The sequence below is a fragment of the Colias philodice genome, chromosome 2 (genome assembly GCF_061535455.1).
Source record: "Colias philodice isolate Cphi_HAF_F1 chromosome 2, ilColPhil1 Martin Lab GWU primary, whole genome shotgun sequence".
In the NCBI taxonomy this organism is placed as follows: Eukaryota; Metazoa; Arthropoda; class Insecta; order Lepidoptera; family Pieridae; genus Colias; species Colias philodice.
Window position 1 is genome coordinate 11,072,257 of NC_143087.1, and position 16,315 is coordinate 11,088,571.

General features: G+C 32.5%; 1 protein-coding gene and 1 long non-coding RNA gene across 2 annotated transcripts in view; both read right to left on the bottom strand.

The window, feature by feature from the left end:
• The window catches only part of sens-2 (zinc finger transcription factor senseless-2), a 55,284-nt gene extending 42,383 nt beyond the window's left edge, over positions 1 to 12,901 (bottom strand). Inside the window, exon 1 of the mRNA XM_089709226.1 lies at positions 12,726 to 12,901. Within this exon, the coding sequence (XP_089565352.1) occupies positions 12,726 to 12,858 (133 nt within the window). The 5' untranslated portion in view covers positions 12,859 to 12,901. The remainder of the gene's footprint in view (positions 1 to 12,725) is intronic.
• LOC149490773 (uncharacterized) overlaps positions 1 to 16,315 on the bottom strand; it is an 819,148-nt gene that overhangs the window by 141,249 nt on the left and 661,584 nt on the right. The window lies entirely within an intron of this gene.

Sequence of the window (16,315 nt, forward strand, 5' to 3'; positions counted from 1 at the left end):
TAAAAATCCAGGAAACTCTCAAATATTATTGGCGGATGTGCAATTAAATATATTATATGTATAAGTAAGTACCTATATATTTTGTCGAAATTTTTTACCGTTTTCTGCGCCCATTTTCAATAACCAGAAGGAAATTAAATCATTTTGTCCTATATTTTACTTTGTTGCGTTATAGCAATTACATTTGGAATTAAAACTGAATTTGTAATTCTAGTACTTGTATCGTCGTTATTTTAAAATTAAATTTTTATAACTTGTTTTAATATAAATAATTAACAACATTAATAAGAAAGTCCACGCAATGTTCGCTCTTATGTATTTATATGTATCACATAGCAAATCAATCTCACTTATATTTGGTATTTAGATAGTAAAAACCCAAGAAATACAATTTTTTTGTGTCATTTACTTAGGTACAATGTAAGCTTAAAGTGACAAATTGGTAATAAATAAAAAGTAAAAACCCACGATTGACTAGACTAGAGAGAAAAAATATTTTTTTATATTAGTGATAAATATGCTGATTGTCAACTTGTATGATACTACATATATCAGTACTTCTTCATATTATGAATAAATAAGATGCATCGGTGGTACAAATGTACACGCTATTAATTAATAAAACAAGTCAAAGAAAAACCCGCATAGTTCCCGTTCCCGTGGGATTTCCAGGATAAAACCTATCCTTTGTCCCGGGGTAAAATACTTTTTACCCCGGGACAAAGGACATAGGCAGTAGCCTATGTCCTTTCTCAGGTATCAAAATATCTCTATACCAAATTTCATGCAAATTGGTTCAGTAGTTACCTAAGGCGTGATTGAGTAACAGACAGACAGACAGAGTTACTTTCGCATTTATAATATTAGTATGGATTTCCAAATCACAAGGCAAACCGCGTGAACAGCTAGTACATCACCGGCGCCACGGCCGGCGCCCTCCGTAACTCCCGCTGCGCCATCATTCAATTACTACACTTGATCACAATTATTGTGGCGGTGTGAGTCTTTTTTCATCATAATAATGTCGTCTGATCTTTTATATATTTGTTAGTGCTTTTATTAAACTAGTCTATCGGTTTTACTTACAGTGAAATTCACCCTTTAAGGTTTAGTTTAGCCATTCTTGAATTATAAATTCCTATGTAAGAACATACATATAAATATATACATAGCTATAGATCTACGCTGAGTGAGAACTCTAGAATCTAGATACTTATGACTAAATAATTATGTCATCAACGAAAAAGCGCCATTCAGTAAAATTATCTACAACTTACTTTGTAATCCCTTAGCAATTGATAATATTTCGCATTAGTAAGAACGGAATGCAATTACATTATAAATGCAATTATTCTTATCTGACCCTGTGTTCTATTGATTCGCGAATTTGATATTTATAGCTATTGACATAAAGTTCAAAATCGTTTTATAAATTTGATGTAGAATCGATCAGATATTCTGATGGAACATGATACTAGAACAAATATTGCATGGAGCGGCAATTGTTGCATTTTTATAATTCGTAGATTGCACAATACAATATCATAACACTTCTCTATGCATTCTTAGATAATAATATAACGATTTACGTTAAATTTTTCTATTCCAGAAGTCGACAAATGAATAAATTTTAGCAGTATTTAAACCAAAATTGATTCACTTATTTATTTAAACAATGAGTGTTACATTTTTATACAAATGCAATAAAGTATGGAATTAAAATTAATAATATTGATCAAATCGTTGCTCTAATAAATTGAATTGAAATAAATAAAACAGAGGGCATTCAGAAAACACAAGAAACCTATATACTAACCAAATATTAATGATCAATTTAGTGCAGATCGAATTACGCCCTGGGTGGGCAACTGGGCATCTTCACAAGCGACCACTAATAAGCTAGACTTCAACGGAAGTTTTCATAGGATTAGTGTTCTTAGAATGTTGGATAGGTCAGTAGTCATTATTTTATTGATATACCACGTGGTTACATAGTCAACCAATTTTAGTAGTTTTTGAAGTACCTATACGATTTTTTATATGTGCATTTTAATACTTTTGCACATAAATGTTTAAAGAGCACGTAGCGATAATAAAATCCTCTTTTTTTAAATCTTCAAAAAAATTGTAAATGAAATATTGAAATGACATGTTGAATTGTAATAATTAATAACAATCGAAGTATAGAATACAATACAATTCAAAAAATATGATTTGTATTATAAAATCGTCTAAATTCACCGCTTATCATGCACCGAGTTAACTTGAAAAGCTCCATTGATCAAATAACAATAACCGAGCATTATCATTTCGAAGAACCTGTTAATACAGCATACAATTCTTACCCATATATCATTTAACATAAGAGTCAAAATCGCTCGCATTTTGTTATCTTGGTGACACGCAGTCTACGAAAGATTGTATAAAACACTAAGATCCTTATTCAATACAAAAGTCGGTTATTTTGAAGAATTTAGGGTCAGCAAGAGGTTACGCCTTCCGCGCGGGATATTTCAAACATTTGTTAAAACAATGTTTTAATTAATATCGTCTAATCTTTTCTGTGAACACTAATGGAGGAAGCTGCTAATTAGCTGTGTATAGGCATAGGTTTTAATTTGTAATTCAACGGTTGCTGTTGGTTGTATTTCCTGGATGGAGCGCGGACATTTTTAGTTTTTGTAAAGTACGCATAACTGTTATGATTAGAGAACGAAATAACTTCTGTCACATATAAAAAAATTGAATGCTATAACTAGTTAAGTACATAAATTAAAATTCAAATTCAGATTCAAAATTTTTTATTGCATAAATTATATTTAAAAAAAAAACATTGTTCAGAATGATTGTAAGATTTTTTTTGTAATTCAAATAAAAAAATAGTTCATAGTAAAATATCATTTTCATATCTGAGATCTTATTCTCTGATATACCTAATGTTGATCAAATGACGTCATAACTTATGAAATTACGAACTAGTTTATTAACACTAAGGTACACTTTATTGATTTAGAAAAAACAAAATATATATTTTGAATTGAAAAATTAAAAAAAAAATACACATTTTCAGATAACTTTGTTTACCTTTGCCAACCGCTTTTCTCCAGCTACATAAATTTCAAAATCATCACATGAATCACAAAAACAATGATTTTGTGACTAAATCCATCCGTCTAGCCCACGTCTAATCAACGATCTAGGCCGATTCCCACGGAATCACGCCGCCCACGCATGATTACTCACTGTTTGTCATCTGCTAGTTTAATTGATCTAAGATCTAGTTAAATTAAATCGTGGTTCATTCATGGATGTGTGAACGTTGCGATGGGCCGAAATAGGTCGGGCATTTTTTGTAATTACAAACGTAAGTTTGGGTAATAGTGGGCTAGTTAAGGCCTAAACGTAGCTATCTAATTTACCTAGTAGTTACATAATTCTCAGTTTCAGGTAAAATGGAAATCACAGGAATTGTCTTCATTGGTACTTTATAACTTTACTAGTGGTCCGCCCCGGCTTCGCCCGTGGTACATATTTCGCAATAAAAGGTAGCCTATGTCCTTTCTCGGGTATCAAAATATCTCCGTACCAAATTTCATGCAAATAGGTTCAGTAGTTTAGGAGTGATTGAGTAACAGACAGACAGAGTTACTTTCGCATTTATAATATTAGTACCTATGTATTATCGCTCTCTTATAAAATAATAGCACGATAACACACATCTAGTACCAAAAAACTAAGAACGATTAATTCTCAGTCCTCTCATTGTCGTGCGAACGTCGCTACCATTTAGCTGAAGACATGGACTCTGAAGATTAAGATTGCACATGTACAATTTTTCATTATCAAATTAGGGTTTAGTTCCTAATTGGTCCAATAAGACTTTTCACTCTGAATTGGACTTTAATCCTCAGAGCTAGCACCAAAAAACTAGGCACAACGAATTTCAGTATGATGATTGTCGTGTGAACGTCGGTACCATTTAGCCGAAGACCGTACAATTTTTCAAACAACTCTAATAAGACCATCGAAGTCTGAAACTGAACTTTGACCCCTAGTCCTAGCACCAAAAAACTAGGAACAGCTAATTTCTGTCTCACTGATTGTCGTGCGAACGTCGGAACGGGTTAAGAGGTGTTAATTGTACGGGATTGAATGTTTTCTCAGGGCAGAATTTAAATTGGACGCAATTGTCTGAGTATTTTTACTAAGCTTCGCTAGTTGGACAAATACCGCGATTCGGCGGTAGAGCTGCTGTGAGTCATTTAGCGATCAATCTACGTTTATGATTATATTTCTATACGATAGCTATGTTTTATCGTTTATATTTTGTTATAAACATATACGTATATTTAGAGAGATTTTAAATTTGTTCTATATATATATATATATATATATATTAATATTACTTGTGAATGTGTAATATTCTTTGCAATTAATAAATAGTACCTACCGAACTAGTTGAAGTTTTTTATTTTTTTATAAACTCATATCTATTTATTTTTAAATTTTGTTCGAATAAATTTTGTCTGTAGCTTTTTTTTATTTATCTTTACACATAATTAAGAACCTAAGTAGGTAGTTAGTCGAACTAATACAAAATAGTTAATTTATTTCTTTCAGTTTCCATTTCTTCTCTGAACGAATTTAGTCTTATGCGATTAATCTAAATTATAATGAGTGTATTTTTATCAAGGGCCATAAGTACGTTTAAGGTCACGGTTTGCCAATAAAATCTTTGTTGAAACCAAATCCCGTGGGACTGCATGCAATTGAGGCCAGAGTCGTTATTAATCCCATTACCGTCTTTGTCTTTGAAAATAATAAAAACAACACATTTATTATGACGTCTACCATTAAACTATAAAATATTTTTTTTTTCATGAGGATACTATTGTGCTATAGTGATGCAAGTGACAAGGCAAATATTGTATTGATTGTATATTTTTATTAATCACCAAAAACATCATTTTTTTGCCAAAACGAAAACTTTATTCATTTTTGTTGATTTTTTTTTATATTGTGTGAATATAATATCCAAATCAGACTTTCTACAACAATTGAATCGTTTTCGATTAGATTGTTGTAGAAAACTAACAAAAATTACAATAATAAAAAATGAACAGAAATTCTGTCACTCCAAATTCCCCACACAAAATAAGCGCAAATCGATCAAACTAAATCAACAACATGTCCGTCCAATGATTTCCATCATTTGATCATTGGTCAGAAGTCGCCGCCTTTGTACTAGCCGGCTGTTTCTCAACAATTTGTACAGGAAGATTCTAATAGGGTTAAGATTTAGATCCGCGGGTCAGCGGCTTATGAGTGACTAATGAAATGTTGTGTAAGTGTTCGGGTTTTGTGGGTTTAGATCTTTCTAGATGGATTTTGGGTATCTATTCTTATCATAAATGCACCCTGTATTTTTACATTTTAATTAATTTAATTTTAAATTTTGTCCTACCACAATCGCCTTAAAAGAAAAGATATAATCTAACTTTATTACTTGAAGAGCAGTTGTCCTCACTGGAGGGCTCGCTCTACATGCCGAACTTTGCCTGACAACACATCCGCTTATAGCGAAAACCGCTGATTGCAGATGAAATGAAAGAAAAAAAAATTGGATTATTTTTTCCTATTATCTGGTTGTCTATGGACACGTCATTTTACACACGTGTAACAAAAATAAATTAGGTAGGTAGGTAATTAAATAAAATTTATTGCAAGCAGAGGATATTGTTAAGGCTAAGTAGATATTTAACTCGACGGAAAATATGAAACAATTGCGAAAAAACCTTATTATAATGTCACACAAATGATAAAACTATACCTAGTCTTTTCATTAATTGTCAGACGTTCATAATAAAAACATAAAAAAAAAACATAACTACTAATGCTTACCATATTCGCAATCTTTGTACCAAATTAACCGTCACTTCCCTCCAAATCATCGCTTTAATCAGTTAAACAATTCCAAAAAATCCGCCATAATCAGCTAATCATCCCGTGGACAGTCAAAGGGTCCATTAATATTTAATTAGGGTTCCGTACCCGGGATTTGCGACACGTGTGCCCCATTATAGTAATGAAGAACTCTTGCAGGCAATTTAGAACTTTAGAAGTAATTATGCACTTTGAATATAGGTTAAAAATTATTATCTAACTTAAAGTAGGTATTGAATTTTTTTTCAGTGCGTAGATAATATTTTATTTATTTACTTGTAGGTTCTTTGGATTTGACCTAAATAAAATGTCCGTTTGAGAATCATGAATCATTGTATTAATTACAATTATTATGCATAACTAATCAATTGCCAATTTAGAAACCGCAAATTTTAACAACACAAGAATTATATCAACTAAACAATACATAATTATATCATAATATATCAACTAAATAAACACATAATAAATAATAATATTAAATAATAATTACGCTACGGTGTGATTAATGCCATCGCGCGTCAAGATTGGCCGCGACTGTGAGAAGCGGATGTAGGATGTTGCCAAGGACATGCGATTTTAATGTCGTCGTTTTGTCGCGCCACATGTGCAAACTGCGAACTGTTGCGTGATGGTGTAATAGATGACAATGAGAGAAATTATTGATGAGATTTATGTAAGAATTGAAATTTATATAACGTTGCTGTTAATGAAGACACAGAAATATTGCAATACTGTGACGGTGAGAAGTCTTTAAGTATTGTCAGTTGAGCCTACAAAATAATGTAGGTACCTAATGGTTTCCTACCAGAAAATACATGGAAAAGTATTCAAGAATTATATGAAACAATCAGATAAAAATAAATTTTAAACGTAGGTATATTTACGATGGACTATTTAAAAAAGGTATGGAATACCTAATGAAGGTATCTATTTCCATATATTTTTCACGTATATGCCATTTGCGAATGTATTAGCATTAGCGCAATCTGCAATCATAAACTATTCAACATAAGTATTACGAAATTATTAGACAACTAGCGGTCCGCCCCGGCTTCGCCCGTGGTACATAATATTTACGTTTTCTTTGCATAAGAACCATCCTCGTACATCAAGGAATATAATAAAAAAAGAATTATCGAAATCGGTTTAGCCGTTCTCGAGTTATGCGCTTACCAACACATTTTGCGATTCATTTTTATATATAAGAAGAAGAAGAAGAAGATATATTACTATTCTTTACATTGTAAAATATTACTGGCGTGTTTATAGGTTGTAACTTTAATTTGTCGTCCAAAGTCCAATTAGAAATGAGTAGGTACACAGTACACTATTCCATACACAAGATATATTGAAATAAAAAAATAACATCTACTAAATAATTATCCCCTATAGATTCCTAATAACATCAAATAAAGATTTAAGTACACACACACCTAGGATAGTTCAAAAACCTAGGCGTAGGCGCGTACCCTATAATCGATTTAAGGGCCCGTCTAGCTGGCGAATGTGAACAAATTGGATTTCCATACATTGATGGATGGTTCCGTACAAATCAGAGATGAGCGGGCTGGATGCATACATTTGTATGTTAATTAGCTTAAAATAGGTATTGGTATAATTATTTAGAACGGGTGAGCTTTGAATCGTGTGAAGAATGTTCTAGAAATTCTCCTCTGGAAATAATGTTATCTTTCTCCATAGAGGTTGATACCTATCTATATTGTGCCTTAAAATAAAAATTGGACAAGCTAATTGAAATCAAAATGGATAGATTATATTTATTTGTCACAGTGAAACATCCATACCTATTAGATAAATTTTCGCTTTCTGTACTGTGTACCTTATAAAAGTAGTTATTTTTATTTATTATTTTTTTTAAACAGAATCATTCTTTGTACTTACAGTAATAATACCAAAGCGTACATAGAATTTAGTAACAATATGTTAACAAAAATACAAACAAAACGGAATTACATAACTACCTACTCAATAAAATTCAAGTTAGAAACGCAATTTTATTTTTTAAATAAATCGCCCAATCTAATTATCTCAACAAACTCGGTAAAACAAGCTTATCTTTAATCACTAAATAATAATATCTATATACCTACTACAAAAATAAATATTTAATACCATTAAAAATCAATGTTAGCGGTAGCTCGCAGAAATAATGGACAAACTTGATAAAGGGAGTGTTCGATCAGACAAATCGGATTATTTGGGATCAGATGTCTCGTACCAAATTATTAGCAATCGGGTTTATACACGTATGATATAATATTAATTGTGTTTTTGATTTTATTATTTATAAGATTCCTTTTTCTTGTAGCTTTATGTTATATGAAGGTAATGTAGACTTCTCTTGGTTTCGTGTGAACCTAAATATATAAAAAGGAAATTGGACATTTAAAATGCTCCTATTTTTTGCTGGCAAGATTTTGGTCAAGAACCATTAAATATTAAAAAAAAAGACGGGTTGCACTCCGGGAGTGCCGGCAGGAAAACTTGATTATTAACGTTGAGCATGTTTGATATCCATCCGTCTTACGCTTTTTCGATCAGGTCACGTGTCCTGACGCGAGTTTAAGATTTTATACCCAACGCCGCTAAAGAAGTTTTCACTTCAATAATTATTAAGAGAAGATGTAAAATTGTAATATATTGAATCATTATTTTTAGGCTTTACGCTTGTATATACCTACTTTGATTGTAAAATAATAACATGTAATAAATACGCCTTAAATCTTAGGTAAAGTATGATTTTATCGGATGTGGAGTTTTTGATAGTATCTAGGTAAATATAAAGGTGCATAAAAGTGGACTCAACTATTTATTAAATAATGTTTCTCTGTTTTGCAAATTGCACCCATTGCACCTTAATTTTTTTACTAAAATAAGATTTAAGGTTTACCTACCATGCATCGTATAAAAATATATAGCTGTAAAAATTAATAAATAGGTCCAATTGGAATAGAGCAATGCGGGTAAAATCGCGGGGCTAGTAATTTATACTTTTAAAACACAAATGCAATTTAACCTGCTATATTCATAAAATTGTTACTCATCAACCCATAGAATTAATACATAAATTAACCTTGACCAATGACCAATTCTATCCTACGCTTATTTCTACAAAAAACTCAAAAAAATAAAAAATAAATCTAACGCACTCCATACAATTCAGATCAATGCTAAACGGAGGGGTGGATTATCATTATGTTTATTGTTGGGGTAACGCGTGCCTTTTGGATCATTACTTTTCAATGCTAACCGGTAGTGGATGTTTTAAAACGGGATAGTTTTATAGATAGGACAAGTGTAGAGTGGCTGGTTAATTTGATTTTTGAAAATATTGTGCAATATAGATTTTACATGCAGTTTTTGCAGTCTCTGTTTCCAGGTAAATCGCATCCCGGTAAAGATGTAACATCATAATATTTTTTTTGACGTGACAACGTCTTATAATTCGATAGCGCCGGCTGCACGCACGAAAATACATAACTCATGCGGCGTTACCTCGCTCTGAGGCGTTCCATGTAAGGCTTGAAGTGCAAGCTAGAGCGCGGAACGAGTGACAAAGAAGCACAATCGGACGTTGTCACGTTCAACTATCGTCAGTAAACCGACTTTACAGACAACCAATTTTTTGAAGTGAAAACTTCTTTAGCGGCGTTGAGCACTTTTTCTGTAATGGGTATAAAATCTTAAACTCGCGTCAGGACACGTGACCTGATCGAAAAAGCGTGACGGATTTTTTTTTAGCCGTTATATTCCATGCGTAAGACGGATACCATTCCAAAATATCAAACATGCTCAACGTTAATAATCAAGTTTTCACTTCTGCCGACACTCCCGGAGTGCAACCCGTCTTTTTTTTATTGTACAATAGGGGAGTGGTTGGCCACATTCTCGCCTGATGGTAAGCTGAGATGTGGCCTAAGATGGAGCGCGCTTCCCTAGAATGTACCTGTTCACTCTAATTATTAGAGTTATTAGAGTCTAATAAATAAAGTAAAATATAAAAACATTTTTAGAAGCTGTAAACTGGCCATAAAATGCAATGAAGCATTGGGGTAGGTGAACTTAGGAGCTTTTCAGTTTATTCATTACATTTTTCTCTTTTTGATTATTTAAAAAAAAAAGAAAATACCTATTTAGATGGAGTTATTAAATATTTATGTAGGTACCTTCCCAAGTTATAGGTTACGGAATTTACGGATAAGTTTTATCAATCTTAATATATATAAATCTCGTGTCACAATGTTTGTCCTCAATGGACTCCTAAACCACTTAACCGATTATAATAAAATTCGCACACCATGTGCAGTTCGATCCAACTTGAGAGATAGGATAGTTTAAACATGTAGGTACCACGGGCGAAGCCGGGGCGGACCGCTAGTACATATATATAGATGAACACGATTGCAACATTCTACATCTGCAAAATTGCTTGTTTTCAAGTAATTTATAACAGGTAGAGTCAGACTAAATAATCTGTATTTTATACAGACATTAAATGGTAGGTATATTTGTAGGTAATAAGAAAAACTAACAAAATGAATGCATTTTGGCAAGGAAATTTTAATGGAACGATTTGATTAAATTTATAATATGACTAGAGGTCCGCCCCGGCTTCGCCCGTGGTACATATTTCGCAATAAAAGGTAGCCTATGTCCTTTCTCGGTTATCAGAATATCTCCATACCAAATTTCATGCAAATTGGTTGAGTAGTTTAGGCGTGATTGAGTAACAGACAGACAGACAGAGTTACTTTCGCATTTACGTATAATATTAGTACGGATGGTAATGATATAATATTAGTTTTATTAGTTTTACACCCCAAATCGCTCAGACATAATCCTTATCAAAGTTCATTTAAAGTTGATTATTCAGTGAAAGTAAAAAACGCAAAACCCACTGATCGGGGAGAATTGAAAATTAAAATTTCATTCCTTTGAACTGGATACTTTGACCAATCAGAATGCGCTTTGAGGCATGGAGCTGAAATTTGACCAGAAGGAATGGGGCTAAATAACCATAGTTGTAGACATGCAGATAGAGGTGTTTAAATATCAGTTTTCTTGTAATCGTTTATAACTTAATTAACTTAATACTATTATAAAGGCGAAAGTTTGTAAGGATGTATGGATGTATGGATGTATGGATGTTTGTTACTCTTTCACGTAAAAACTACTGAACCGATTACAATGAAATTTAGCACACATATAGAGGGTAACTTGGATTAACACATAGGATAGGTTTTATCCCGGAAATCCCACGGGAACGGGAACTATGCGGGTTTTCCTTTGAAAACGCGGGCGAAGCCGCGGGCGGAAATCTAGTCGTTTATAATTGTGTATTTCTAATATTTATTGTGTTTGGATTCGCCTTTTATTTTTTTTATCAACACAATTCAAGACAACCATTGCTTAGGAATTTAAAAAAAATGCTAGAGCACTTGTAACTTCAATTTGATATTTCTCTTTTATAGCAAACTAAATTATATATTAAAACATATTCCTATTGAATCACTCTATCCGTTGCGTAGTTTTAAAGATTTAAGCATACAAAGGGACATAGGGCCAGAGAAAGCGATTTTGTTTTATACTATGTAGTGATGATGCTATAAAAATATAAATTTTTCGTCGCCCCGGTAAGGCAGCAGACGCGGGTTCGATAATCCCGTTTAATCATGCTTGTATAATTACAATTTTAATATTAAATAGCCAGTTTAACAGTTTTTTTAAATGTTGTGTTGTTTATAGTATGTCCGTTAAATAAAGAATTAATAATTCTGCTATATTCCAGTAATCTGGCTTTCATAATAATTTATTATTTCACCAACAGAAAGCGACATTATTTTTAAGCGCTAAATTATAAGCAATTTTTTTATATACCTAGGTACATAACTCACACACTCCTTACTCCTAAAGCCTAAGAAGCTGAGCTGTTAAGTATTATCATGGGTCCATACAAACAATTTAATTAAAATTTTATTCAATAAGGAATTATATTTTGTTTGCTGAAAAAATATGCGTTTTTGAAAGAAATTAAATGCCCATAATGTTCTGCTCTAGGTACCAAGGCTCTACCTACCAATTTTAATGTCTAAACTGAAATAATAAAATAGGTAGATAAGTGTTTGTTTGTATGTTTGGTTTAACACGCTAATATTAAAAAGTTAGTGGGGCGAACTGAAAATTTTATTTTTTTATAGGACTAACCGCTGAAATAATCTATAAAAAATATTCCGTCTGCTAGCTAGGTAATAATTAAGCTTATAGATATGAAATTAAATAAGTAGATAGGTACCTACTTTTAAAAAATGAATGAAAACCTGCTTCTGAGCTTTCATTAAAAATTAATTTTATTCTTCTACGGATAGGAAATTTGATTTAAGTCACAGACTACTTAAGTTAAGTGTCTACAGATAGAAAATAAATTTGTAGATTTGACTTTGTCAAATAAGTGTTAACAATAATTAAGTATCTATTGTGTGGAGGGTAATAATAATAAATGAAACAGTTATTCGATTACATGTGAATAATACCTATGTAATAAAATAAATACATGGTAGAGAACATATTTATCTGGCCGTGTATAAAAATATTCTTATAAGAATTATTTATTCTCTACTTCCAAAATAACAAATCTATAATCTATGGGTAAACTTCACTGACGTTTATTTCATTATTTTACCGCGCAACTTCATACGTTTCATAACCCGAAAATTTTACATGACGTGTTGAAATATTTACAAACAAATATTATCACTTACCCTTCGGAGTGACGACACGAAACGCACTATTAGAGATCGGTTTCGGCGATTCCTCCCGCAAACCGGGCGAAACATTTCTCACCATAGAGAAGTCCAAAGGCATCGGTGCCATAGCACTAATTTCCATTGTCATTCGAAAAAAAAATCAAAACGTCAAAACATAACCGCCACTTTTAAAAAATGGAACTGTCACGGAGCGTGCGACCGGCGCGGGCCGCGAGTATGTATTAAGGCTACGGCACACTCCGTGCACAGACTATCTGTTCAGTAGAGCCGAATATCTTCACAATTCGTATAGAGATTTGAACCTTATCGCTCGCGGAGGGCGTGGAACACTAGGCCCCGCCTGCGTACCCCACCGCGCGACGCGTGACAATCACTTTGTATAGGTAACACAATAATATGATTCCTGATAGATTTTATTGTTCCAACGATGCGAGAGAAATTTCATAAATACGCCTTGTATTAGGTTTTCATGGGTGTAGTTGATTATGTTTTTATTGAGTAAAGCCGTGGATTATCGACGTATCGGTGGCTATCAGTGACGTCAGCTTTCATAATACCGTCTTTATGATATGTTATGAATTTTATGTAACAATATGATTATTTTTATGACGATGATTGCGTATTTAAAATATGTTGTTATTGATTTGTGACCAGGAAAAATATTTTAATAAAATCATAGCAAGAAGATATTTTAATTACCTACGTATACCAACTACATGATTATTCATAAAAAAATAAAATTACACTACATTGCTCGTTCGAATACCTAACTATTACCTAGTAGGTAACTATTTAGCAATCTATGGTTTGGATGCATAATGCATTTGCAATTTATTTAGGAAATTTTTTTGGCAAATTGGATTTCAAAACATTAGAATATTTTGATTTATTTTTGTATACAGTTGTTGGTTTTATTCTCAAAATCTAATAATATTTATTACTTTTTCAGCCTAAAAACCTAATCTTCATTAAAAAAAATATCTATCAACTCTATTACGGTCATTTTCATGTGGAAGATAATAAGTTAAATAATCTACGCATATATTACCTGCATAATAAATATGTATTATAAATTTATCTATTAGATAGCTACTAGCAGATCGTCCTGGCTCCGGCCGTGCAGTCACCTTTCATTAGTCATCCTTCTACAGATAAAATATTTTTAAGCTATTGCATACCTAGCTTTTATCTCAGACTTTGAGCGCGGCAACCGAATGTAAATATTCCGTAACGAAAAAACCTAACACCCCCCACTCCAACCGGCACAGCGATGCGATGCTATGCAATAACTTTACCGCGGCAGTCTTTGAGTGCCACACGTATATTTTTTTTTAATTAGTTCTGCATAATATCAAGAAATCACCGCATCTACCAATTCACAAACTTAACCTCTTAAATCTTTACTAGCTGCGCATAGCGGTTTCACCCGCCTGGCTCTGATCTATTATACCTAGCCTTCCTCGATAAATGGGCTATCTTAACACCGAAAGAATTTTTCAAATCGGACCAGAGTAGTTCCTGAGAATTGAGATTAGCGATTAGAGATTAACAAACAAACTCTTCAGCTTTATAATAATAGTATAGATAATTTATAACAGTGTACTGTGTACCTAACACACCACGGTACCTGCATACCTATATTAAAAATAGTTTGGAAAATCCAAAAGTGCACGCCTCATAATTTTTTTTTAATAATTATTTATTAATTATTATTTTTGTTTATTTAATAACAATTAAACCACATCGAATCAGACCCTGAAAAATGAAAGGGTTCTATTCCTGAGCATACTCAAGCGTAGGAGAAAAAAAAATTTGGAAAATCCAAAAGTGCACGCCTCATAATTTTTTTTTAATAAATATTTATTAATTATTATTTTTGTTTATTTAATAACAATTAAACCACATCGAATCAGACCCTGAAAAATGAAAGGGTTCTATTCCTGAGCATACTCAAGCGTAAGAGAAAAAAAAAGACTCGATTAGTAAAGTATTTCGGTCGCTATCGTGTTAACAAGAAAAAGGATCCGCACATACAGACACACGGACGTCCAAGACAGAACTTTTATAAACTGTTTTTTAACTAGTTTAAATAACAAAAATGACATCAAAAATATCATGAACGTTAAAAATAGTGTTTTTTCTTAATATGTGTGTGTATGTATTATCTTACAAGTGCAATGTATGATACATAAAGACATTTTAAGTTTGAAAAATCAGATGTTTTGCGCGAAGTGACAGTAGTAGGTACCCACCTCAACGCTTCGCTTATGAGGCGTGCAATTACGATCATTGTTACAATTAGTGACATATCACACTAGCGGATTGCGAGCGGTTTCAAAGCGGAGCGGGTGCGCAACGAATACGTTGCGGTTGCGCAGCGAATTCGTTGCGGACGCGTGGCAGATGCGCAACGTTTACGTCGCAGTCATGTACACTCATTAACAAAATGGAATCCGTGCTGGTTGTTACTTATAACTTGTGATAGTATAATAATTATGAGATCATTATTTTTTACGAGTTTCATAACATGTTAATGTTTAGGGTATTGTTTTATCTATTAAATCTTGGTCGAAATGCAATCAGATAACTTAATTGCTCATTAAGAAAGTTCATTAGTGAAATAAATGTTAAAGCTCCTTAACTAAAACAGGGCTATCTTATTATTAGATAAATAGCAGTGAATAGAAAATTTTATCAAGCAACCAGCAACTCACTATCACTTTGCTCATAATTAGGTTCACAAAATCTCTTTATAACATACGTTGCTATGGGAGAGATTATACTGGTCAGTCGTTACATACTTTTGGAATGTATGGTACATTCTAAAAGTCCTAGTAATTCAATTTTATAGCACCTTTTTTTAACAACTCCAGTTGTTATTACATCTTTAGTTAACTGTTAAGTAAGTGCATTTCCACAGTACGGTTAAAAAATTGAGTGCTACAGAAACGATGGAAATATTGAATGGAAGTTAGGCAAGGCGGAAGGGCTGGCTTTTGTGCGAGAGTATACAAAATGACGCGTCCGCAACGAATTCGCTGCGCAACCGCGGCGTGTTCGTTGCGCGCCCGCAACGTATTCGTTGCGCACCCGCTCCGCTTTGAAACCGCTCGCAATCCGCTAGTGTGATATGTCACTTAGATACTCAAATTCATTCATATTTTAATAACGAAAAATATTATAAATTATTAAGAATAGGCACAGGTAATACAAACGGAAATTGTGTTTAAGTTTATAATAATCGTAATAGCAATGCTTCCATTGTTCGCGAACCATTTCAAGTTAAAATAAATAGGTCGTTACACGTATAAAATAATGATAATAATGAATATGAATATTTAAAACAAAGGCCATCTCAATTCAAACAGTAGGTCTTGATATTACTCAAACAACTTGCTAATCCCGTTCCGCGGTCCTATTCTGGAATTATATTAATTTTTAAATATTTAAATAATTTTTTAAATGTTATTTTAGTTTTATTTGTTAAGAAAATTGTTTTTTGTACGCAACAGGTAGTCCATAAGTTCATAAAGTTTTAAAATATAACTATCTGGTCTGATTTCTGGTAATTATGCTGCACAGAA